Raw genomic sequence first — 27,758 nt, forward strand, 5'->3', positions numbered from 1 at the left:
GACTTCAGTTTCTGATTTGATCCCTTTATCTTCAGTCCAGGGAGAGACAGCCTTTCCATCTCCACCAAGAATTATTCTGGTAATAGGCACAGACACTGATAAAAGAAGGAAGTCCCTCAAATATGTTGGGGTGGAAAAAAACTGTGAAGAAAGTAGGATGAGGATTCAGCATGATTATGGCATAGAACCTGCCTTATAAGACCCTTTCTAATGGGAGAAACAGGCAGGTATCCAGATAGTACATTTACAATGTTTTAAGTGCCATAAGAGGTACAACAGCGACAAAAATAGGAAACAAACATCTCTGTTTTGGGAGAAATCATCACAGAAGAGATAAGGCTCCAGATGGCTGTGAAGTAATGTGACCATAAGATCTTCCTGACACCTACATTCAGACTTGCTGCTTTATAGCTCCCCTTTCTCTTCTCAAGTGTTCCAACTTGAGAACTGCAATCATCATTGCAATCTTTTTTTTTTTTTTGGGGGGGGGGGAGCATGCAGGCACACGTTGCGGGGAGCAAGGGGCAGAGGGAGAGGGAGAGAATCTTAAGCAGGTTTCATACCCAGCACAGAGCCGGATATGGGGCTCGATCCCAGGACCCTGAGATCATAACCTGAGCTGAAATCAAGTCAGACTCTTTACTGACTGAATCACCCAGGTGTCCCATCATCACTGCAATTTTAAAAGGTCCAGAGGAGTATGCCTCCAGAGTGAGGAGAGGCAGCAAGCATCAAGAGAGCAGACTGTGGGGAGGTTCATTTGCATGAAAAAGCACAGGGACCACAGCATTCATTGTGCTGGGGTGCAAACTGCTAGGAGTAAGGAATGGGATATGAGATAAGAGATGCAGGCAGGATCAGATTATGTTTGTATTTTCCAACACAGTTGCAGAATAATTGTTTGGGCATGTGAAATTAAAAAAAAGTAATCCTTTTTCAAAAAGTAGTAGTTCCTTTGGGTTTCTCTCTGAATCTGGCATACTTCCAAGAAACAATGGAAGCTCCCATGAATACTTGAAAAGTATTCCTTTGAAGAGGGTAGTTAATAAACTGGACAAGTGACTTGTCCTGTTCTTTATATATTTTATTTTCAAAATTTGCATAATATATGTACACTCTAGCCATAGTTAAACAGAGATGAGTTCAAATGATTTCCTCAAGGTCACATAAGAACTGAAGGGATGAAACTCAACAATTCTAGTCAGTAGCCACTCCTAATCATTCTTGATCTATTCTTTTTTAAATCTAGGGTGAGCTCAAACTGATTTTTTTTTCATTTTTTTAGAGAATAGTTATTATTGTTTCTATTTGATATACAGAAAAACGCAATGAATAGCTCTTCAATTTCTCCTCAGTGTCCTGACATAAAACTATTCATGTAAAATGCGTTTATTGCACAGGAATTTTTTGAGCTGCTTAGGCATGAAAAGAGTCTAAGAGATAAGTTATTTATGTGGAAGTAATTGTGAAAGCAACAGCAATAAGTGACTTTCCTAGAATAATTTGCAGTTAAGATCTATGCTCAAAATGGGCATTAGTTCACAAGCAAACATGACAGAAAACTGAAGAAGCCATCACCTAACGTTTACCTCATTTGGGCTCTGCGACTTACAAATGAGCAAGTGCCTCTTACAACTCTGCTACCCTATTCTTTAAGTCAGTCAATCATTGCGAAGTATATTTGAGTTCCTCTTCACTAAGAACATCTCCACAGGCAAAGTGAACAATCACTTGTCTTTCCTTTCCAGGAACCTCAATAACAGGAAGCTTTTATTTGTTGCAAATTGGGAGAAATAGACAACCAGAAATGAATCACGGCTATTCAGATTAGCATTATCTCTTAAACTGAATTCATGGGAAAACATCACAGTCATTATTTAAGAAGAGACAGGTGTTCTCTTTCTAGAATAATTGGTTTAAAAACCAACCAATTTGGTCTTTTCAGAAAGTATTACAGGCAGAAATTTCCTTCCTGTTTTGAATACGTTAGTAAAGGACATCACAAAGGTACAAACTCCTACAATAGAAAAAAATACTAAGGACATAATGGAGCAATAATTCATCCACTTATGTCCTTAACCTTGTGAGGACAAAATTACCCCCTGACTAATGTTCAGATAACAGTGACCCCCTTTCCCCCCAAATTTATAAGTAGAGGAACTGGTGAAATGACATTTTGTATGAGTACCATCAACTAAATTAGGTCACATGTTTAAGACTCTTTTAACTGCAAAAATAAATATGATCTGGCTGGTTCTCTTAAGGCAATATAACCTTATCAACTATGACTGTATCCATAAGTAAGTTATGGCATCATGAAGATAGCACCTAGCATCCTTTTTTGTAAAACAGATTTCCTATTATTCAGTATGCAGATCATTATATATATTTGGTATTTATTCTACCTTCTCGAGCTCTTTAATGTGTTTAAAATCTATTTTTAAATTTAAACTTATTTTTTTTCTTTTTGGACATTAAATAGAATGCTTTCTCATTTATAGTACAAAACTAGGTGAAATTGTGATTGCACCATGTTTATGGTGTAGATTACGTGTTAAGGTCATATTTCTCATGACAGATTCATAGGGTTTATCATAAAACAATAGGGAGTCAAGAAAATAAACTATAGGATTTAAATTATTATTTTCAGTTTTGGAAATATCTGTTAGCTATATGCAGGACAAACTGAGAGTGGAAAGGAAGGTGGAGAGTAGTATCTGAGATTAGAAGCAGGGAGTTAAATAAATTGTTGCAAGAGGATAGGCGAGTGAGGCTGGGAGCCTGAGACAGCTCTCCTGCTCTTCAGGCTCCAAATACTTAAAAGGAGACACACTTCCATCAGAAACAGGGACCCATAGCAGCCATTCTCAACAAGTGAAACTCCGAAGGATGAAGGGGTTTCAGAATACTGATATGTATTCAGGAAATTATAATATCTTAATCTCTCCCATCCCCTACTTGAATAGAGTATCAGCCAGTGGAACTAATGGGAGTAGAAAGAGGGAATTCCAAGATTGTGTCACTAAAAATAAATAAATCTAGTTTACTAGAATTTGAAGTGAATGGATCCAAGGGAGGTGTTGTTACTGTGTAAACACGGTTCTACGTCCCGTTTTGATGATTCTTAAATTATGTGACAAATGCATTATTTCAGAGTTATCAGAGTAATTTATGATTACATAAATAGATGTACAGCCAACTATCGTAATAGGAGCTGTGTGATAGTCCCAAAGTTTAATTTGAATTATAAATGTTTATAACGAATATATGTTCTAAGTCATGGGCACTTAATTTCCCACAAAGTCATAGTTAAAAAAAAAAAGAACCTATTTATTTTGAAATGATGTATTTAAATATGAAATATGTAGGACAGGTTCAAACCTACAAGCATGATGATCTGAAGTGACAAAGAAAAAGTTAAAAATTGAGTTATCTTTGCTAAAGAAAAAAAGTGTCGTGCAAAGATTTTAGAGAGGATCTTTCCAAAATGATTAAAATGTGTCTTAAATGTGTTAGTGCTTAAACATTCTCATTTAGATGGAAAATTCAGCTATTCAGGATGACTCATTTTCTGAGGGATTCAAATAGGAAAACTTTCATTCTATTTTTAATAATAGGTGCTGAGAAAAGGGCATGGTTCATTCATGCATTTGCAATTTATATTGTATATTCCAGTGTTAATTTTGCAACACTTTTTCAGTATCTTTTTGAAAGCTTCAGCAATCGAGTTACATAATGTATGTTCTAGTATATGAACATACTTTGGAAAAAATGAAAATAATTAAAAATTAATTACATCTTGCTGGTAATGAAGACTTATTTCTTTTCTTAGAGAATTCTTTGGAAGTGGACTATCAGTCATTTTTATTATGAAGTACCAATTAAATACTTAAAGTTCAAACTTGTCAATTAAAAAGAAGCTTAGTATGCTATTACTTAGCAATAATATCTCATGCATAATCAGAAAAACTACACAAACAGTAATACATTTTAAATTACGAAGAAATAAATAAAGCTTTAAATGAGTAAGATTTTTGCATATAATTGCCCACATATTTGATAAACCTTAGAAAAGAATCTGAGATCTTCCTTTAGCAAACCACAAAGCAACTGCTTTCCTCAGCAAATTGATAATTAATTGGTCTGTTTTTAAGTGTGTCATATAAAGCCCTCATAGGACACTTCTAATCTCTGAATTTCTTCTTTCGTTAATAAAGACCAACTTATATCCATATTTTTTACCTGTATCATTTAGCACAAATTGTGCCCAGAAAATATATACTTTCATTCCAACAATAGATCTGTTCTAAAATTTAAGGTATATTTAACAAAAATATTCTGAAAATAACTGAAAAAGTGAACAGTATAAATAGCACAGCTTTAATGCATGTATTTATGCCATAAATGTATACATTTCTAAGATTGTCTCCTATATTAAAATTTATTAAAATGTTTCCTATTCTCTAAATTTTCAAAGTGAAGAACTGACTTCATATAAGATCCCATAATTAGAATGAATTTAAGTTTTAAAATAGGGAACAAATATATTTGTTATTAGCTTTGTGATCATGGAGATATAGTTAAACCTTTGTAACTCCCAATTTCTTTATTTGTAAAATAAGAAAAATAAAACCTCACGGTTAAATGAAAGGCTCAATAAATTTTAGTGGTTACTGTTGATAATAGTCAAACCACCTCTGTAATGATCACATTATATCTATGCTGTGCCTAGTTTGAGAATGGAAAGAAAAAAAAAGGAGATAAGATGTCTTGGGAACCATGTCGTAAAGATACATGGTTGAATATGAAGGATGTTCAGACTGGAGGGGAAAAGACTAAAAAGGGGCAATAATTAAATTTCTGATGGGCCATTACATATTTTTTAAAATGTTGATTTACTGCAACCGGGTCCAAAGGGAAGTGGGAAGAGCTTACTATGCTGGAACAATGAAATCAATTCTCAAGAGCAGAATCCAATCTCAAAAAATGGAACCCGCGTCATACAAAGAAGAAAGAGGATAACCCAGAAATTACATAGGTATTTCAGTATAGGGAGAGAAGATGGATACAATAACATCTCATTATTTTTTCAACTCTAGTATTTGATAACTAAGTTACATATATATCCAATTACATATATAATTATATATAAATTTTATTCATAAATTTATTTATAAGTTAGAAATTTAAACTTATATATATATAATTTTTAAAAATCCTGTTCTTACTTATAGAAATGGATCCTTACTGTCACAATTGTGGCCAGATATCAGGTTATGTAGTATGGCATTTTCAGTTTCATTACTTCCTTCACTTAATTTTCTTTATTTTTCTTAGTCTTTCTCAGTTTTAATTTATACGCTCTCATTCTGTTTTATGTACCAATATAAGCCATCTTAACTTTTTCTGGATTTTTTGGGAACTATTCTACATCTTGTTTGTGGTGGTGAGTTTATGACAGCATTTTTCAAAATTGGCAGAAACCTACACTAAAATGAGTGATTTTTTTTTACTATATATATTCTTTAATTTTAAAAAAAAAGGAAAATATTTTTGAACTGAGGTAGAGTCTTAATAAAAGAAAATAATATATCTCATTAGCAATTCTGGCAATTTATAATTTTAGAATTCTTGTAAACTGTAAGAAAAACAGAATTATTTTCAAGGGGTTTGTTTTGGATATTAAGTTCCACTGGACTGTTATGCCCCTTTACAGGCATAAACTAATACTGAAATCCCCCCAAACAGTATTGATGGTGTTACTTCATAATATTATAAAGAACATACAATGAGATTTTCAAAAAATACAGTGTTAGATATGATCAGGTAAAATATTATTTAATTCAAATTCACTGTCATATGATTTTTTTAACCCATGAGTATACTTTTATATTTATTAAATGCTGGAATATTTGAAAAATAATGTAAGGATAACTGGAGATTTTTACAAAATTCTAGGATGTTCAATAATACCTGAATAGCATCTGTAATTACTGGAAAACAATAATTTATCTTATGTGACATATTAATTAAAGAGAAATGATACTTTCCATTGTGATGTTAATGAGTTATTCACAAATTTTGTCATTTATGGCATATTACAGCAACTCCCCCTGTGCCTTTTTCCCGTGTCTCTCACAACCTCCTAGGACATACAGAGTACAGGAAATTAAGAACTGTTAATAAACTTATTTTAATTACTTATTGTTTCAGATTGCTCTTTATCTTTTGTATATTGTGATGCCATCAGTACTAGCAGCATCGCTTTGTGGAGCATTTGTTTTTTTTTTAATAATGATTTTTTATTTTATTATGTTAGTCACCATACAGTACATCTCCGGCATTTGCTTTTTTTAAGAAATTTTTAAGTAATCAGGATAAGATTTCATGAAAATAAAATTTTTCTTATTGTTATTATAAAATGAGAGTTTTTGAATATAAAAATTTGTTTTTATCAATAAGTTAATCAGGCTGTTTTGGATGTATGGCTTATTATACTCATGATATAAGAGTTATTTTTGGGTACCGAATGATGAATACCATTGTATTTTTTCAAAAAAGGGAATGGCTCTCAAAATCTAACTATCAACTAAGAAATTATATTACAGTAAATATGTGAAAGCATAATGGGCAAACATTAGAACATTTTGGTTTTTTTCTGATCAAAAAGTCATTTAGGGTAAAAAATATATATCCTATTGGTTTATAAGGTCATCTGTGGGAAAACAAACAAACAAAAAACTATAGTTTTTAAAATTCAATCGTTATACTATCCAATAGGATGATGTCCTTTTCAGGTAGGGGATTTGTTAAAAAGTAAAAACAAATAAAAGCTATGGGGAATGTAATACTTTGTTGGCTAATGGCAACAATAACTAAAGTAAGGATGCCTTACCAAATATCTCACATCTTTATTTATTTCCCTTGGTCTCTCCCACCTTTTTACCGTTTTGAGTATTATTTTATCATTTTATGAATGCTTTTCCTAGTCTTTCTCCATTTGGTTTATTTATTTAAAGTCTGTGTCCTGGAGGCACCTGGGTGGCTCAGTCAGTTAAGCTGTTAAGCGTCTGCCTTTGACTCAGGTCATGATCCCAGGGTCCTGGGATCGAGCTCCAGGTCCACTGGGCACCCTGCTCAGTGGGAACCTGCCCACCCGAATCTCACTCTCCCTCTGCCCTTCCCCCTTGCTTGTGCTCTCTCTCTCTCTCAAAATAAATAAAATCTTAAAAAGAAAAAGAAAAGTTCTGTGTCCTGAAGAGGACTGTGTCCATTTTTGGTAAGAATCGCACTTCTATATATGTTACCTCCAGACACAGCACCCATCAAATAACTTCACTCAAAACAGAATGAATGAACCCATGAAGGAATGCTTGAACTATAGGAAAAAGAATAAGAGAACTATTTACTGAATGCTAAAAACTGTTAACCGATCACATTCCAAAACCCTGCACATTTCTAATAAGGAGAAAGAGGTGTTTTTGAAAACAACAACCAAAACAATGATGGCTTTTTATTAGCATTAACACAGATACGTAGCAGCAGAAACACAAAACCAGCAGCTCTACAGATGAATCTGTAAATATTATCCAGCTAGTATATATAAGTATATAACTCTCTTAGGTATATAGCCTTTAAGTTTATAATGGAAACTTCTGTTGTCCAATTACATAACACTACACAGCTAGTATCACTGAGCCACAGTAGATATGCCAACACTCTAATTTTTCTGGATTATTTATGGATGGCCTAAAAATACTGTAGGCTTAGCATACGGGGGTGGGGGGGAATCCAATTCCCTTTTATGGAAGTAATTCTTAAAAATACTATTTCAAAAGCTCCACTGTTTCTTCATGACCAGGGTTTTACTCTGAAAATGTTGCATTAAATTAATGTTAGCAAGAGAGGTTTCACTAAAACCATTAAGAATAATCAAGCACTATGAGAAGGATGAGGTCACTGAAATATGACAGTTACTGTAAGAAATCTCTGATCATGTTAATAGTAGCACAATATTGATGAGATTTCATTTGGTTGAAGAAAAAGGGAGAAAAAGAGAGACCAAGAAAATTATTTGAATTTATTCTGAAAATCTCTGGCAGAAGAGTTCCTGGAACAGACTGCATTCATCTTTCCCACCTTATAATCCAAACTATTGATACAAATTTGATCTGTGGTTCCCCAAATCCCACAAGCTTGTGATTGACTGCAGGGACTGACCATGTTTGAGTCATTGCATCCCCAGTATATTATGCAGTGACTGGCAAAGAGTGAGTCAACTAATATGGATTTGCTGGCTGAAAATGACTGAAGTTCTCCCCCCCACCCCCACCTCGGGCCCCATGAACAACTGTCTAGGAGAATCTTCTCATTTTGGAATCATATAGCAAGCAAACTGAAAGAGAGGACTTGACATTTATCTGTGTTAGATTTCATCTTTTTCACTTCAGGTCCTTGATAACGTCTGTCCAAACCCATTTGATTCCTGATTTTATAATCTGGTCTATTAGTATATTCTTTCCCTATAACCTGTCATCCAGCAATGCAAATTGTCACATCTTCTCTATCTTCACCAAAGTTATTGATTTAAAATATTTAGCAGGAAAGGGTCAATGACAAAGCTTGTCAACATGCCCAGAAGACCACCTTCTAGGCTGACTCTGATCGATCTTGCAAGATTTATTATTTTATTTATTAAGATTTAGTATATTAATTGGTAAGTTTTATAAAAAAAATAATACTACACAATTTGGTTACTTGCCATGACGGGACTTTGTTCCAGTGTGTTGCCTCCCTAACTCAGTTATAAGTTTCTCACCTATGGGGCTCGGGCTCTTTATCTCCCACAGCACTCAGGGAAGCATTTTGCACATTATAGACACTCAGTGAATGATAAATAAATGAAATCAAATATTTTGAGTATGGTCATGACTCATCTAACAAAAAATCCTCATTGACAGGCTTTACATATAATTTCCTGGAACCATCGATTTTTAAAACATCACCTACGACCAATCGAACTTCTCTTGGCTTTAATAACTTTTGGTACTTCTCACTCATATGAGACCCATATATATGATGTTTATAAATAAGAAAAAAAATCCCTTTTTCTGATCAAAAGTAACCTCTTCAGTCTATGGGAACACTTAATCACCCGTTCAGAGCTTGGCCTAGAGAAGAGACACTGCTGATGGTGGCATAAAAACAAATAAAGAAATGAAGTAAAGCAACATCCCCTGCCCCAATCATAACGAATTCACAAAATGAGTCCATAGTATCTGCTAAGTTACTAATGCCAAGCAATGTAAGTTTAACCTCTGTTTGGCCCTTAGGCAAAATTGATGTTATATCAACATACTCCAATATTAGCATTTTCATATCATTATATCAAATGCTACATGACACTCTAATGCATAGCCAACAGAAGTGAATTTCTGATAATAACAGTTCTAGTCAATGGAGCCTGGGAATACTTCTCTTATCAAAATCCAGAGTTCTTAAGTGGGCTTATGATGCATCAAAGTCACTTATAATTAGAGGAAAATATCAGCAGTAACTATGGGATTCTTTCCAATTATGGATTTCCTGGTGCTTGAATTAAGATTTCTTTGGCTCTAAAATGAAGCCAACTAACACACTCAGACTATGTCTATCAATATTTCTGGGCTGGAGAGCTCATATAATTCTAGGATTCTTGGTAAGCTGTCTGACTTCTTTACTGGCAGAGTATTCTATCAGAGTGAATTTGTTATGAAAAGATAATTGCTTATTTTTTGTTAAAGTAATCTTCCATTTTCTACCCATGAAGTAGCTTTATGTTATGGGAAAAATAAAACAACAGGGGAATTACAGTCACTGTCCTCAGTATGTGAATGAGTATGTGTTTATCTGTACTATTCTTTTGCAACTGAAAGCAAAGGAGTCTAATGTGATTTTTCTTGTAATCTGACCGTTTTTCTCATTTGTCTGAGGCTTATTATGTTTATCTGTGGATGACTACTGTAATATTTTTAGCACTACTTATTAAAACTCATCTCTTGAAGTCTTGCTCAATATTGCTAATTAACTTCTTCATTACCATACGCATGCTGCTAAGGCGCACTACTGTCATAAAATGTTTTAAATGAATAAACAAAATCATGTAATATAAACAATGCTACAGCTGCTCATTGTTTATACAGCTCAGCAAATAATAGCCAAGTGCTACAGACTGAATCAGTGAATATTATTCCTTCTCATTAATGGAAAAATAAAAGAATTTAGTATAAGCCATGGGTATGTCCAATAGCTCACAAATTTAGGATGCAGTCAGCATTACATCTCTGCCCACAGTACTCATCCTCATCGGTATCCTGCCAAAGGGCAAGTCTGCCCTCCTCATCCCATTTCAAGCAGTCTATAATCAGTCCACTTGAAGGCTAAACAGAATTGCTTCAGCATTTAAAAGGATCATTCCAACACATATTCATTCTAATTCATTGAAGACCTTGAGTAGAGCTAGACACAAAATTAAGAATTAGGTAAGTATTTGTTAACAGTGAATTATGTAAAATTTTTAAGCCTTATTATGTAAATTAAGAAAATCTAAAAGGCCTCCAAATTATCTCAGAGAATATACTTAGAATCTAAAATAAGTAATCATGATGGTTATTGTAAAACAAGAAGATGATCCATCTTTTAGATTCTCCTTTTTCCTATACTTTAGAAATGCAAAAAAACTTGCAAGGTCTGTGTGAGGCTTTACATCATTTTATTACTTTTACTAAATGCATACTCTTTTAAACAGCAGAAATACCTTATATCGTAATCAGAACACAGTCTAAACAAATAAATCGAAGTTCATGCAATGGGAATGAACGAGCGCATTTTCAGCTCCAAATTGGGGGAAGAGTTGGTGTAAAATTAATAGAATTAAAGGAAATGAAAGAAAATATCTTTAGAACAACTACTCACCGCAGTTGCTAAGTGAAATACTTCTAGGGTTAACTCTGATGATACATAAAAAAATAGGTGAAGGGAAAATTCAGCATAAAGAAAAGTTTCTCTTAAAAATAGTTATTTCATTAAGTGAGACAGCCCCTCCATGCACAATTTCAATTTAAAAATGAAAAAAAAAAAGGATAAAATTTTGAGTCTCCTTTAAGCATGTCAGACTATTTAATTCAATGGATTCATATTTGAAATTGTGCTTTTAAATTTTACAGTCCTATTGGGTCAAGGCCACCAGATGTTTCTGTCTTAAAGGAGAAAAGAGTGAGCAGCAGGGGCCTGGGCCAAACAAAGGTTACACATCAGGCTGATTTAGGATGGGAACATTCTCTGCACTTGCCCAGATCTCAGCTGGCAAAGCTGAGTGCCACTCGTGGCAGCCTCAAATAGGCGGAATAAATGGGCATGGTCAGAAAGAGTGATTAGAATCAGACAGCAGCACAGCGTTTTCAAACAGCTCTTCATCTGTCCATGTTTAGCAGAGCCAGTGGGAATGGACAGAAGAAACCATCATGTGCCACAGACTAGGTGTTAGTACACGTGGCAAATTACAAACATAAAGGAAAGGTTCGGAATTCTACCTACCTCTACTTTTGAGTATGAAAGAAACCTTTGCCCTAAATTAAAATATAGAAGTCTGAGGTTCTGCGCATGGTGAGGATAGGATTCTCCTGGTTCCTACAGTCCTTCAATTGTAGTGACAGGTCTAATTTGTTTTCCTACTCATTTTCCACCTTTTTTGTTTTGTTTTGTTTTGCCAACACATGAACAGACCATGAGCGGTTGCAAAGCACTGCATGATTGCCTAGAGTCTCATTGCTCTTCTCACTGTGTTAATTTATTCCAGCTATTCAAGGTGAAGATGAATGGCACCTTGCTTTGCCAGGACAAGCTTGAGAGGGGACTTGCCCATCCTGTATCAGACTGCTGTTCGTTTCTGTCAACCACACAGGTAGTCATTCTATGAGGACACAAAACAGGGTCATTTAATACAACAAAGTGATACATTTTACTTCCAGAGCAGCCTTAGCCCAGAAGGGGGTAGTGAGTATATACTGCACTACAGATTCTTAATGCATTAAGACAATATTTGAGCTAAGATATAAATCCTATTTAAAACATTAGAGACTCTAGAGTAGTGATTATTTTCCAAACCCAGAACCAACTCTAAAAAATACTATCCCTGGGCTTCACCAAAAAATCCCAAATCAATATCTTAGGGATGATGAGATGGGAAACAGACAGGAAATCTGCATTTTAACATTTCCTCAGTAGTGAGTTATACAGCCTCTTTGCAGTAGTCATTAAATAGGAAATGGGAAACATTTATTTAAAAGCAATCAACGAAATAGTAATAGAAATTCTAAAAACAAAACAAAAACGGTTTAATGTTTTTATTATATTCTATAGTATAGTATATGTTAACCTTGTAGGGATTATGGATTATACAGTAATTCTCAAATTTAGCAGGTTATTAAAAATAATTACTGGTATCCATCCCCAGAGTTTCTGATTTGATGTGGGATGGAACCTGAGAATTTGCATCTGTAACAAGTTCCTTAGACCATACTTTGAGATCCATTATTCCATATAACTTAGGCATTACTTATTTGCAATCAATTTGCACACACTGAAGTTTTATTATACGAAGAAATATAAAAGAGGCTTCCAAAATATTTAAACCCCCTGATTACTAGAACAAAGTTATTTGCTACCCAAAATAATTATACAAAATTGTGATAAAACATTCTAATACTTTCTGCATAAATGATTTTTAATATTATACCATGGAAATGACTCTCAGTGCATCTCTCTCATCAAAAATATTCATTGAATATCTTGTTTTAATGGCTAATAGTCAATGTTCAATGACCATACTTAACTATTCTTTCTAAGAAATATAAGTATGAACATAAAAAGGGTATTGTGTAAATAAAAAAATAATAATATTGACTTTTATTTTCAAAGCTAAAAGTTAAAAAAATTTTCATTTCTGATTGGAATTGTTGACTCTCCTTTCATTCATATTCAATGTTGTCATATTTAAGCTATTAAAAAGAAACACAGACTCAAAATAGTGTCACTTGAACCCACATCATCAAACAAAAGTTTAATACTTAAACTAACTCTAGTTTCAGTTTTTTTTAAGGAATGTTGTCTTAACCAGTTTGGAATTTTCTAGTCAACACCAATGAGGTAATCTGCCACATAGACCCTCTCCAACTCCCAAAAGAAGATGAGGTAATCTCTTCTTTCCTTAAACCTCCCCCTTCCTGCCTATGAAGTCTTCCATGCTTTTCTTTTTAAAGATTTTATTTACTTATTTGATGGGGGGAGGAGCAGAAGGGGAGGGAGACGGACAAGCAGACTCTCGCTGAGTGCACAGCGCAATGCAGGGCTCCATCCCAGGCTCCATCCATGACCTAAGCTGAAATCAAGAGTTGGAAGCTCAATCCCCCAGGCCACCCAGGTGCCCCTAAAGCCTTACATTTTGTACAGCTCCTTAGAGCTCCTTTCTACTTGCTAGATGGCTTGCTACCTGATTCATGAATTGTTCAATAACACCAATTAGATCTTAAAATTTACTTGATTGAATTTTTGTTATCCAACAAAACTTATGTTTTTCTTTTTATGTTTTTCCCTTTGCAATGTTTACCCTTACAAGCAACTGGTGAAAACTTATGGTTTGAACTGTTTAAGTCAAAATCGATAGAGTACCACTAGACCAAATAATGTAATGAAACATTGGAACTATTTTTAAGGTCTCTGGAGTAAGAGATCAACCTACTTTGTTATTTCAGGATTCTATATGAGAGTAGATTCAATCTGTGTTATACACTTTTGCAGGGCTCTGTAACCAAGGAGTAGAAGCAAAGTCTCTAGGAATGTCCAATACTTTTAAGAGCTAGACATTTTTCTTTTCTAACAAAGAAAAACACAAAAATACAAAAAACTAAAAATAGAGTAAGTCTCCTCTCTTATAGTTTTATTCTCTCAGTAAGACTGGCATTTTCTTATTTGTGGGTCCCAGTGCAAATTAATTAGTTTGTGACTGTCCTGAGACAATTAGAAGGACTTCTTACATTCCATCATAGAATTCTAGGTTATCAGTATTCTATCCATGTGGGGTATTAGCTCAATTTTTAGAAATGTATTTCACTACTGCTAAGACTGAACACATTCACCAAAGAAATTTGGTAAAACCTAAAAAAGCTCAAAACTGAACAATTTAGAGCTTAACTTCCATTAAAACTTTGAATAATATACATGTTAAAATATATACTATTAGTACTGTTACTACTAAAATGCTTATCCTGACAAATTTTAAAAAGCTTTTTATAGAAATCTTCAAATATAAACAAAAGCAGATAAAATGTATAATGATCTAAATTTCCAATCACTTAAACCTGCTCTTAAAAAAAACCCCAAAACTTTAGCAATACATAATGAACATTTCTCATATCATTAAATATTTTTTTTAAAGATTTTATTTATTTATTCGACAGAGATAGAGACAGCCAGCGAGAGAGGGAACACAAGCAGGGGAAGTGGGAGAGGAAGAAGCAGACTCATAGCGGTGGAGCCTGATGTGGGGCTCGATCCCATAACGCCAGGATCACGCCCTGAGCCGAAGGCAGATGCTTATCGGCTGTGCCACCCAGGCGCCCCTCATTAAATATTCTTATATGCTATGACTTTTTTAATTGCACTACTGAGACATTTAATAAATGATCTAAACGAATATATGCATTGTTTCGGGGGAAAAGTTCTCGTAGAAAGGATTCATCCACACAGAAATAACTATGCAACTCTCTGTTAATACAGAAAAGTTGTATATCACAGATACATTTACTTGACATGAATTCAAATAGTTATGTATTTAAAATACTATAAAATTATGCTTTGTAAATGTACTTTCTGGTATGTAGAGTATACATTGCACATAATATATCCTACTATCTCAGCACTCTATAGGGATATATATTTTAAAAACTCACTACATTTTATAAACTATTAAAGGAGTTTCAAAAATCATTCAATTATGCTTAATTTTTACTTTGATACTTTAGACTCTAATCCCAATATACAATGCAACTCCACTAGATGAATATTTTTTATATCCCTTATGTGAATTGTCCTGAAATTCAACATTTTAAGGCTTATATCTTGTCTGATTGGCTTATCTTTTTCATTAAATCTGAGAACTAAAACCCCCACCTTCATTCATATAAATCTTGTTCACGTTAGATTTAGACAATTACAGCTTTTTCATGCTTGCAAAGTTGGGTACTTGAACCTTTGTTGTGGTATTTTAAATTTCTAACTTTGGAACATGATCAGCCAAGTCAGTAGTCCTGTTCATCAACTGAGGTACTCTGCCATGCTCCTGAAAGCTTAAAAATTACGATCACACTAAAAGCTATCCTAAGAATCCAGAATACATGGCAAGATAATACATTCCTATTCAGGAGAAAATTCAGTGAAGGTGATACAAAACTAATTTTTTAGCAATTAAATTCTCAAGAATTGTTTAATAGGTTCAGTAGCTAAAACACATGATAGTTACTATGGGTCACACTCAATTAAAACTCCAGAGTAAAATTTTACTTTTCTGACGAGAGGGCTTCTTTTACTAAAAACCTAATGATTTCAGAGAAAGAGGTAAAGGTTGTTGGTGCTCTGGGAAGTTGTAGTCCTGGCTTCTTTGAGTTATTAAAGCCATGTGGGGCTATATTCCTAGAAGGGGAAATGTCACCTCAAGACTTTTTCTTTTTTTTTTTTTTTTTAAAGATTTTTTATTTATTCGACAGAGATAGAGACAGCCAGCGAGAGAGGGAACACAAGCAGGGGGAGTGGGAGAGGAAGAAGCAGGCTCCTAGTGGAGGAGCCTGATGTGGGGCTCGATCCCACAACGCCGGGATCACGCCCTGAGCCGAAGGCAGACGCTTAACCGCTGTGCCACCCAGGCGCCCCACCTCAAGACTTTTTCTGACTTACCATTTCACAGGTACCAACGGTTGATTTGGTATATTACTTTCTGAGGGGTAAGTGATCACATACTGTTTCCCTCTACCATCCACAATGACCGGGGCTTTTAAAGTCTCTGGTGCAGCCAGATGGCTGTCTCATTCGTATCTTCTATTCCAGCTGCTTATTATTCACCTGTGCAACTGCACGCAAGCTGCTCCGTCTTCCTTTCCTACCACAACCTGTATCCTTCCACCTACTGAGGAACAGTTTGGGCTACTCCACTTTTACGTTATTCTATACATGACATAGCAGCACCCTTGTACGAGCCTCTCTTCATATAAACATGAACGTTATTCTAGGGAGGGAATCTAGAAGTAGATATGCTACTATACAAAATAGGCCTATCATGCAGATAAGGGTTTTACCAGGTATTGCCAAGGTGATTATGACAATTCACATTCCAACCATCAAGGTACAAACTGAGGGCTTCAGAGGGGAGGGGGGTGGGGGAATGGGATAGGCTGGTGATGGGTAGTAAGGAGGGCACGTATTGCATGGTGTACTGGGTGTTATACGCAAGTAATGAATCATGGAACTTTACATCAAACACTAGGGATGTCCTGTATGGTGACTAACAGAATATAACAAAAAAATTATTATTTAAAAAAAGAAAAAAAAAAAAGCATCCCACACTATGTCCTTAATTTTTTCTTTAACCACTTAAGGCAATTATATCAATCGTGTAAAATAACTTTTTAACATTTTTAAATGCGTGCTCTTTCATCACCTTCCCTTTGAAAAAAGAGAACTCATCCATTTCTTATCCATTTATTTTTAGGAAACAAAACATATTTATTTCCCTTTTATTTCTCTCTTCCCTAACTCCTTTCTTCCTTCATTTTGCTTTTCCACCATGTTGCCAATCTTGCCCATAGACAGTGAACATAAAAGTTGTGGTAGCAACACATCTGAATTATGAAAACAGAAATAATAATATAGATTAACTAGAGTTAAATCTAATAAAGAGCCAGTCCCCAAATCTCTATGGTCTGTCAAACTGCTCAGAATTTCTGCAAAAGTTTCTAATTCTAATCCTCCAATAATCACACCTGTTTCTTCAAGCATTTCCAAGAACACACACCCCCCCACACACACCATAACCATGCACCATAACATCACATTTTATCGTATGCTTGTGTGCATTATAATCTTTTCCATTGTAACTATAAAATGTTGTGGCTTCGTAGGGGCGCCTGGGTGGCACAGCGGTTGAGCATCTGCCTTCAGCTCAGGGCGTGATCCCGGTGTTCTGGGTTCGAGCCCCACATCAGGCTCCTCCGCTATGAGCCTGCTTCTTCCTCTCCCACTCCCCCTGCTTGTGTTCCCTCTCTCGCTGGCTGTCTTTATCTCTGTTGAATAAATCAATAAAATCTTTAAAAAAAAAAAATGTTGTGTCTTCGTGATTCAGTCAAATACACCTGAGCTTCTCTGAAACTCACATCAACATCACAAGTTTCTCTGGGCAGGTGACTATGTTTCTCAGTCTTAGTTTCCTCATCTGTACCTCATAGCATTTTTTTAAGGGTGAAAGTGTGTGTGTGAAACCTCATGCAATTTGGAGGGGATGGTGGTACTCTACAGTAGCCGGTGCTGTTTGCTTGCCCTTGCTCTAACTTGAGGATGATGTGTCCTTGCTGCCTTTCACCTGCTTCAGCTTAGCTGCTTTACTTACATGCTAGTACATCTACATTGCCTTCCTGCCTTTCCCCTTACTCCTTGGCTGTGGCACCTGTATTCCTCTTAATCACTGACGAATGCAATAGGACACAGCGGAAAGTCAGACGGGCTAGGATTCTAACTGCAGCTCTGGACCGTTTGCATTATTTACCTTTTCTAACCCTCAATTTCTTCATCTGGAAATGACGATGATGCTTTCTTTGCATGATATTTGTTAGGGTTAAATTTGATAATCTATGTAAATGGCAAGAAAAGAGAACATTCAGTAAATAGGTGATACTACTATTTTTTGACAACCCTCTTTGTTTCTTTTATTTGTTTTCACTATTTTTTTAAAGATTTATTTATTTATTTGAGAGAAAGAGAGAGAGTAAAGGACCGCCAGTTGGGGGGGGGCAGATGGAGAGGGAGAGAGAATCTCAAGCAGACTCCACACTGAGCGTGGAGACCGGCTTGGGGCTCAATCTCATGACCCTGAGATCATGACCCGAGCGGAAAGTAAGAGTCACGGCTAAACCAACTGGGCCACCCAGGCGCCTGTTTTCACTATTCTCTAAGCTCGGTGAGAATAGATAGGGTCAATATCTGCCCCGTTCACAGGTGTAGCAGTAGAGCATAGCACAGTGTGTGGCCTTAGCTATACTTAGAAATATGCTTACTGAAGGAAGGAGGGAAGGAACTGAGGGAGGGAGGGAGGGAGGGAGGGCGGGAGGTCAGGTAGAAGGAAGGAAGGAAGGAAGGAAGGAAGGAAGGAAGGAAGGGAGGGAGGAAGGGACGGAGGAAGGGAGGGAAGACAGGAAGGAGGGAGGACCAGTTATTGGACTTCTGACCTAAATCCAATTTTGACTTCTTGCTTCTCTTTCCTACAACAGGTCTGATTATGTGCCTGAATGTCACTTCTAATCTTTGGCTTTTTCTTAGTATTTCCAGTTCCACTTTCAAGCTTCCTCTCCTTCAACCATTACCACTTATGTCTCTTGGTGGGCTTCTCTATAAAATATAAAAGTCTAAATTTTTTGTTTAATATGTAAATATGTATGCTATATAGCAATATTATAGATTTTGGAAAATTTACTGTTTTTAAAAATCACAGTCCATTTTATATTTTTTATTGAATAGGATATTTCTAAATAAAGTGCCATTTTCTTTTTTTTAAAGGCAAAAGTTTCTTCGAAGACATTTCTTATATATTTTTAAAATAATTAGTGTAAGAGATCATTCTAAATCATGAAATCAACAAATACCTAACAATTCACTCATGTTCGTATAATTTTGGTGGAATCATTTTTTCTAACATTATTTTTAAAAATCCAAATTTTAAGGCTAACATATTTCAGTCACAAGACATTTTCAGAGAGAAAGGACTGGATAATTTTAATTTGTACCTTAATTGGGGTAAGTGGATGCAAAAAGTTTGACCACAAATTGTACTATTGAAGAACATAAAGAGAAACAGGCAGAGTTCTTATTTAAGCAAATAAGAAGGAAATGTTCTCCACTTGTTTTTAGGGAAATCTGATATCTCTTCCCCAAAATTGTACAACACAGATTTTACTTGTCATTTATGTATCTTAAATTATTTGGTCATTATTCATTATAATTTGAGAATTTAGCTTCCTGATGGAAAAGTACTTAAGAGGGAAATACCCTTGTCCTTAAAGTCATACTTTTGATTGTCAACCCTATTCTATGGTACTTGACCGCTACCTAGAACTTGAAAGGAAAACAACAACAACAACAACACAAAGAAATAAAGCAAATGTCAGGCTTTGCTATATAATAAAATCAATTCTCATTCATCCGTGTTAATGTGGACAGACGCAGAGTATTCCGAAGTGGAACCCTTAGATAATCAGAAATCTCATTTTAGTGACTGTTGCCAACCCTGAGGAGATGTGCTAATACTGAGCAGCAAAACTATTTCCGTTCCACCTGCCTGCCCTCTGGTGGCCGTGCTAATGAGCAGTGAAATGGTTACAGAAGGGACAGCTGGTGTGAGTGGGAAGCTGATTCACAAGTCATCTTTTTATGACTGTGTGTTGCATGTGGACGATTTTGATTACATTTCTAATAATTATACATTTATCAGGGACATCACTTTGTAGGGAAAAAAAAACCATAGTAAGTTAGTATCATTTGTGAACCTCTTTATCCTTTGCATCTTGTCTCCTACATGTCAGATTAGTGGCTAACACTGGGCTTGGCTGTAGAAAGGCAGGTCAAGCTTTGCTCTGTACAGGACTGTGATTTGATATTCAGAGCCTGAAAAGCAGAAGGTGTCATTCTGAAAAGGTTTAACCCTCAGTTACGAAGAAAGGAAAACACAAGACAGGTAAAAACAAACAGAAGAGACTTCAGCTGATGTTGAGTGGCAGTGGACTAGCGAGGGCAAATTTCTCAAGTGTTGGCTGGGCTCCCTGAGAAAGCAGCAGCAGCAACGCCCTTCAGGCAGCAGCTGGACTCCAGGCAGTGAAGCAGCCCGGGGAGGAGGAGAGGGGCTCCTCTGCAGACAGGGGAACAGCTGATGCGTAAATATACAGACCGGGATGAAATTAGCAACAAGTAGCGGACTATTTTTTCTTTTTGTAAAGTTCACTCAGTTACTAAGATGATGTAAATTAAACTGTAGAGACGATGTGGCCTCTCACGTGGAACTGTGGAGCAATCCTAACCCACGGGTTCAGGACAAGTCTGATTTAAGATCCTGCTCCTTCCACGCTCTCTTTTGTGATTAGGATGCACCATATTTAACTAAACTGTTCGGGAAGCAGATTCAGCTACCTATTAAACACGTGACAGTTTCAAAATGTTCAGGATTCTCTGCCCAGCACTCACATTACTCAGCTGTCAAAGTAAAGGGCTCAGATATATGATGTGAAAATTACATTTTAACGAGGTGTCATGTGTGTTTAAAGTTCTTATTTATCACTACATAGTCACAGCCTGTACTGGAGACACAAATGCACTTAATTAGCATATTATAAGGACAGAAGGTTCACCTTATCTGCATTGTTAAACTGTTATGTGTAGGCTTCTTGTTGTTGTTTTAGATTCTGTTATCTTCAGCATATAAGAAAGGATACATTTACATAATCTCAAATGGCTTTCAAGAAAATATGGATTGTGTTCAGGAAGCAGAACAGTCATAAGACAGTAACTGCTTGTCTTTATGGTTCTGTTGTTCGTACCGAATACTTGATGTGTTTCACTCAATCTCAACCAACAGATTTTTAGATCAGTTAGACAAGCTAACTTTAAGACATTTTTGAAGTGGGCTTCTCTGACTATTCTTACTATCACCCTAAGTCTACTTCCTCCTCCTTCAGTAGGAAATACTGGAAAACTTCGCATGTTTGACCAGGAAAGTTTAGATTGTTCTATGGGCAGTTAAGAAAAAAACTGGAAGGGGAAGAGCAAAGAAAATACCTCACATTTCAGTCCTATTTATTAATGAATAATGGACTGGGCATAAGGCAGTTTGAGACAACTACAGAGTGAAAGTCAGTCCGTTATTAATAACAGCTACGGGGAGGTATGCAACTGATTCGCTCACACGGGATGTATCAGGATAGAAGGGAGTTCTAGAATTACAATGCCAACCTGAGAATCGCTCAAAGAACCTGTGAAGCAGCTAAGCATTATTTGGAGGGTTTTAATGTCTATCTTGCAAAAGAGACAGCTGAAAGCAATGATGAAAATGTAGTTCCTATCATATTTTATAAGATAGGATAAACGCTCAGTTAAAAGTACATTTGAAAAAAAATTCTAGATCTGATAGCTCTAGGTATGGTTTTCTCCTCAGAAAAAAAGGGAGGAAGCACGTTTACATTGACTTTATACTCAGCTGCTAATGCTGACACGCACTTTGGATACCAGTGTCCCAAACTGAGTCAGCCGTTCTGCAAAGTATGTTTTCAACAGAATACGATTATTATTCATTTCTGAATATGACACACATTCCGTTTTTTTGAACTTAAAGAAAACCCTGGAATTCATCAACTGAAAAATTTGAGAATATGATCTGAATATAAAATTCATTGAACTGTTGCTCACTTTCTTCCCTATTTTAAGACTACCGACTTTAATTTCTTCTAATTACTTCTGAAAGAAAGTGCATTAGGTGTTAATGTGCTTTGGCACTTCTCCCTAACACCTGCTAAACTTGCATAAGGTTACCAAAGCTCTTTACAATCTGAGTGAAGAAGGGAAGAGGCTGGGTGTTGGGGGTGGGGAATAACTGGGATGAATCATAAAACTTCTAGATTATAGCAGTGTGAAGCCAAGAGTGAAGGGGAGTACCCGAGAGGCATACATGTAATCTTCATAAAACAAATTTTAGGACTAATATTCTAATCCTCATAATATTCTGAATATTAATATATATGATAATTCATTCTTTGATTTCTTAAATCATTCAACAAATCTTGACAGAGCACCTATAATATATCAGGCACTCCATAGGGACCTGTAAACAAAAATGACTGAAACAATATCAACAAGATTATTTCAATGTAAATCAAAATCTCGTTAGTTCTGGAGCAAAAGCTTTTTATAAACTGGAAATTCTTTGCATCTGTATGTTCTTGACCATGTGAGATAGAACGGTATAATTAAAAACTGTTTCTACAAAAGTTGCAAATATAAATTATGTGAATAGCAATATTGCATAAATATGGATTCATTTTCCATTACTTTCATGTTGGGAGACTACAGAAAATGCTGGAAAACTTGCATTTATTTAAATGTAATGCAAAATACATGATGATGGTTCCGAAAAGGTTTTTAAACAAAAATGAGAACAAATTTTAAGCTTTTTAAAACTTGGCCCAGAAGACCAGGCCCATTAAAGCATTTTTCCAGGAGAAACTTCACTTAAAGTTAACAATGAACATTTGGAAAACAAGTTAAAAAAATCACATTAATATTAATTAATTTATACAGCTATTGTTGAAAACAACCTGTTTCACAGACTGTACCATTCCCAGGATGGTTTCCTTTGAAAAAGAATATAAACCGACGTCCCGTAGCTAAGCCAAGCCAACAAAGGCAGGACAATTAGCAGTTTGAAAATGGGTGCTAGGAAAAGTAAGGGATTGAAGTTAAATGATTTCTGAAACTACTTTTAGGATATTTCTGAGACACTGTTATCCTTGTTATTCTTCTTAAAGTTCACCATTTCAAAATTTAAAATGGTTCTTGTAAGATGAGAAAATACATCTGATTTCACGGTTGACGAACAGATACAACTTTTCAGAGCACATATCTATGGTAATCTTACCCTGAGAACTACAAATTAGATCTGCATCTAGAGAGTGCCTGGCATATGGGGATACTGAGATCACTTCCATCAAATGAACGAATCTAGAGGCACAGCCTCAGTAAACACTTTCCACAACCAGTGTTACAGGAGGGAATACGAATCTGGAGTTGGGTTGCACTTCAGTAGCTGTGGGGTCTTTGAGTAATAACGAGCTATGGTGTCTTAGGTTCCTCATTTAGAAAATGTGGATAAGAATGATTTTTGCAGGGCTGGTGTGTAGCTATTTGGTTAAGTTTGTGATACCTACCACAAACATCTCATTAAAATCTAACAATAGTTTTCAGAGATCGGGTTATTTTTCTCATTTTGTAGTTGAGAAAACCAAGACCAAGAAGCTGAGCATTGTGCACTGGAGACAGAATTCAAATCCAAGTCCTTCAGACTCCCAAGCTCATGTTCAGAGTGGCATGCTAGCTGTCTGTACCCTTTCCAAAAGGAATTTTATGTGTACAAGAGAAACAGACTTGCCCCCTAACTTCCACCCCCCAGATCTTTTAATGTACAGAAAAGTGATATTCAGTAGAAGTATAACGTAGATACCCCTTTGCATAAGAACTTCAGAAGTGTGAATTTTCATTGATTAGAACTCAGTTAAAACCAGAACAAAAAAGCTTGCTTCCAACAGATGGCAACAGCAAATACGCCTTAGATCTACAAGCGCAGAATTAGCCTTTTTGACCCTAACATATTTATAATAAGTTGGTTTCTGTACATAAACACATGAGAAGATCCATAAGAATTCACTAAAGGCAATTTCTTTGAAAAATGTCAACCTAATTTACTAAAGAAAAACACCCAGCTGAAACTGTTTGCAAGGAATAAGATGAACAGCCTCTATTAATGCTAATTGAAATTCTCATATCCACACATACAATGCATAAAATTTACTTCTACACTTATTCTTTCCACCTCTAAATTGCAGTAAGTCCACACCAAAGGCTGGCTTTTAAATCTGAGCATTAACGCATGAAAATTGATAATTTTCCTTGCGATTGTATTTACAAATTTAATACAGATGGAATCTTACTCTTTGCAAAACATACAAGGTCTTCATTGTTGTTTAAAGAGAGGGAAAACTGAATCTCCTGGCAAAAGTTAGGAATTTGTTTCAAAAGCTGATTTGCCATTTCTCAGTGTTTGCCACTTTAATAACATCCTTTTAACAAACATGAATACTAGTATATTTGGGCAAGATGGTTTAATATTTTAACTCCCATAAACAAACACATAAAATTAAATCAGTGGTATACCTTTCCTTATGTCCACAATGACTGATCATATAAGTGTATACACACATATAAGTTTATTAATATCCATCGGAAATTTCTTTGTGTCAAGTCTCTAAATAGTTGGGACTACGGTATTGTCTTGCTCTTTCAGGATAATTTAAAAAACTGAACTAAGAATTTGCTTTAATTCATCAAGTCAAAACCTGGAATACTAATTAAATTTAACCTATTCATTATTAGCGATAAAAATAACGCATAATGTTTTCAATAAATAAAACTCGAAACATGTTACTGTCTCTTCTTCACTGATTAACCACTAAAGATGAGTTGTTATCTGCAGGCAATTAGAAATTATGTCCTCTTGCAATTTAAAAGCCAGAAGAGGCTAAGAACCACACATAAACAGAGTTTTCACTGACAAAATACAAATTTTAATTTAAGAATATCACAGCTATGGGAAAAAAAAAAAGTCTTCCCAGAATCCTCCAGGTGGTCGATTCTCGCTTAGGTGTATCAAATTGAAAAAGCTTACCTGTACAGCGGTGAGCCAGGTACTGTACTTGATCTAGGAGATTTTTGAGGATTTAGTAAGGAGAAGTTGCTTTTGTTGCTGTTACATACTTAGGCCTCTCCCTCCATAAGGGGCAGTTCAATATAATATCAGCATTGCTGGTCATGGAAAGAATTGCTGTCACTCTGACTAAGGCGTCTTGGAGATTAGAGAAAATGGCAATTTCTCCTTCTATCAGAGTGAGAAGTGGAAAGCTATTCACTCCTTCATTAGCAAAGAGTTACTGAGCCTTTCTTTTATATATACCACATATTATACTAGTGTCCATATGGAACTTAGAATCTAGTTGTATAAGAAGATATGTGTGTAATGAACTGAGTTAGGAAGTAGAACAGCATGCTAGTAAAGCATGGTAAGAACAGTGCAGAAAACAAGTTATACTAACATGTCAGTACTGAAAGACACAAAATGTAAACTTTGAATTGCTAAATTACTATCAAAATTCAGACACCTGTATCTTAGTTTTCCATTATACTTTATCATGAAGAACAGCAATATTGCTAGTTAAAATAGCTGAACCTCTAAACTTAGATAATTCTGTTCAGTTGTGTAAATAAAAATTAAAATAATAACGCAATTTATGACTATCTTTAAACAACATTAAAAGGAAATGGTATGTCCTAGAGAGGAAAAAGACAATTTTAAAGAACTGGGGGGGGGGGTGCCTTGATGGTTCAGTGGGTTAAGCATCTGTATTCAGCTCAGGTCAGGATCCCAGGATCCTGGGATCGAGACTCGAGTCAGGCTCTGTGCTCAGCGGGGAGTATGTTTCTCCCTCTGCCCCACCCCCCACTCAAGGGCTCTCTCTCTCTCTCTTTCACTCCCTCTCTCAAATAAATAAATAAAATCTTTAAAGAAAAGAATTGGGATTAAAGATTATCTCTGGTTTACTCAAAGCAATGCTTTGCATTGTTTTTTCTTATAAAATTGAGGTCTATTTTTTTCTGTATTCATCAGTTATAAACATTTTTCTGTATGTATCAATTAGGTACACTCAGACATTCGTACACTCAAACTGACAACGTTCCCAATAGGGGTGGTCATATATGACACCCTCTGCAAAGTGAATATATTGGCATAGGGCTCTTGAAGCATTATACCAAGGCAGTCCTTGACATTTTTCTAAGTGGAGAGCACTTCTGAGGGCATGTCACATTAATTAGACAGGATGGCATTCTATTTTAGTAAAGGTTTTGTGTACTTCACTACACAAAGAACTAACCAGCTGATAATAAGAATGCCCTTCAGAGAAGGGCTTAAGATTGAAGACTAGCTGCACAAGGGAGAAAAAGTTTCTTATACTTTTTTTTTTTAAGAGCCGAAAGTGCTTAATAGCAACATTTTTTAGATGAAAAGACAATGAACAGTTTTCAGGTACACAGGCTAGAAGCAAGACAACAAAGGAAGTCTAATCATACACATAAAAAAAACTTAACAAAATCACACTGTGAATATCTCCCCCTACAGTATCATCAAAAGGCAAACTTACCTGATCTACTATCCAGAGGTCCAAAGTCCAAAGAGTATTTCACGACGTGATAGTTATTCCATACGTAAAGAAGGTTGTCCCTGGGGTTGTAATCCACAGCTGCTATGTACTGGTATGAATTGGGAAAGGGTACATCCACCAAACTATCCTTACTTTGGTCGGTGTTGTAAATGTAGTCAATCTTATTCCCTGTGGCCTCATTGTCATCATCCTCATATACAGATTTGACCACATACAGAATCCCGCAAATCATAAATGCGTTGGAAGCTGATCTTTTATCATATGCAGTATCCCATGTCCCTTCAATCCGTAGGGTATAAGGGTTCAATTGACTAATGACAATTTTACCATTATTTTGTTCTGTTGCATAGATTACCCAAAGTCCATTTTCATCCACTGCCAGGTCTATGTCAGATTTGCCTCCCCATCGGTAGGGGGAGGTATCATGGTAATTGGCATTTGCTATGATCGCCTCTCCACTCTTTATTCTAGTCCGCAAATCAAACTTTACTATGTTCCTGGTGCGCTCTTTGTTGAAAAACAAAGCTCCATCATACACTACAAATCCTGTGCCATCCACCCTGTGAGGGAGCTTGTAGGTTGTAGTTGGCCTTCCGGCAATGAAGTCATCTTTTGAGGAGTACTCAGTCAGGGTATCAGTTCTGTAGGGAGTCCAGGGCATATAATAAATCTTGTCAGAAGCCTGTAGAGGGTCTTTGCACCATGCCCCAGATTGGTGGTCAGATTCAAACAAATGTTCACTCTGGTATACTCCTTTTAGTAGTCCAGGACAAAGAAAAACTGTTGGAAGGGAAAGAGTTAAAATAATAAATACATTAATTTTAATATTTTGTCATAGATTTTAATTTTTCACCAAATGGAATGTAACTCTAACAAGAGATACCCACCACCAGTTAATTCTTTCGTTGCATTCTTCTGAGTACACAAAGTGTCTTACATATTAATTCTGACTTTTGCTCAAAATCATTTTTATTTCATTTGCTGAAAAGTGTGGCCTCTCTATGAGTACTTGTGTTTTCCTTTGAGTTTTACCTTTGTAAAACGTGATACAATATTTCTGGATAGACATACACAGGTGGATGTATGTCTATGTATTCTATAGACATAAAATAAATACAAATGTTTATACATAATATTTTATGTATCTTATTTGAAATTAAATATATATATATATTGTTTCCACTCTGATGACATTAGCCATTCAATAACTTATCATTAAGAAATAAATAGAAATCCAATCCAATAGTAATTAAGTATAACAATAAAGGAAAAGAAAAGCCCTGTAATACAGGCCACTGAATCTTCTAGAAAAAAAACAAAAAACAAAAAACAAAAACAAAGCTCTTAAAGCTGCTAAAGCACACACAGAGCATGCAACCCACACAATTAAAAATGAGCGATGGATGGATACTGGGAGGAAAAAGAGAAAGG

General features: G+C 35.6%; 1 protein-coding gene across 5 annotated transcripts in view; it reads right to left on the reverse strand.

Moving 5' to 3' along the window:
• ADGRL3 (adhesion G protein-coupled receptor L3) overlaps positions 1-27,758 on the reverse strand; it is a 501,774-nt gene that overhangs the window by 252,418 nt on the left and 221,598 nt on the right. For all 5 annotated transcript variants that reach the window (XM_087864114.1, XM_087864113.1, XM_045815875.2 and 2 more), the window contains one exon: positions 26,307-27,107. In XM_087864114.1, coding sequence (XP_087720240.1) covers positions 26,307-27,107 — 801 coding nt within the window. The remainder of the gene's footprint in view (positions 1-26,306; positions 27,108-27,758) is intronic.

Source organism: Ursus americanus, chromosome 8, assembly GCF_024610735.1.
Source record: "Ursus americanus isolate L20-20 chromosome 8, mUrsAme1.1.p, whole genome shotgun sequence".
In the NCBI taxonomy this organism is placed as follows: domain Eukaryota; kingdom Metazoa; phylum Chordata; class Mammalia; order Carnivora; family Ursidae; genus Ursus; species Ursus americanus.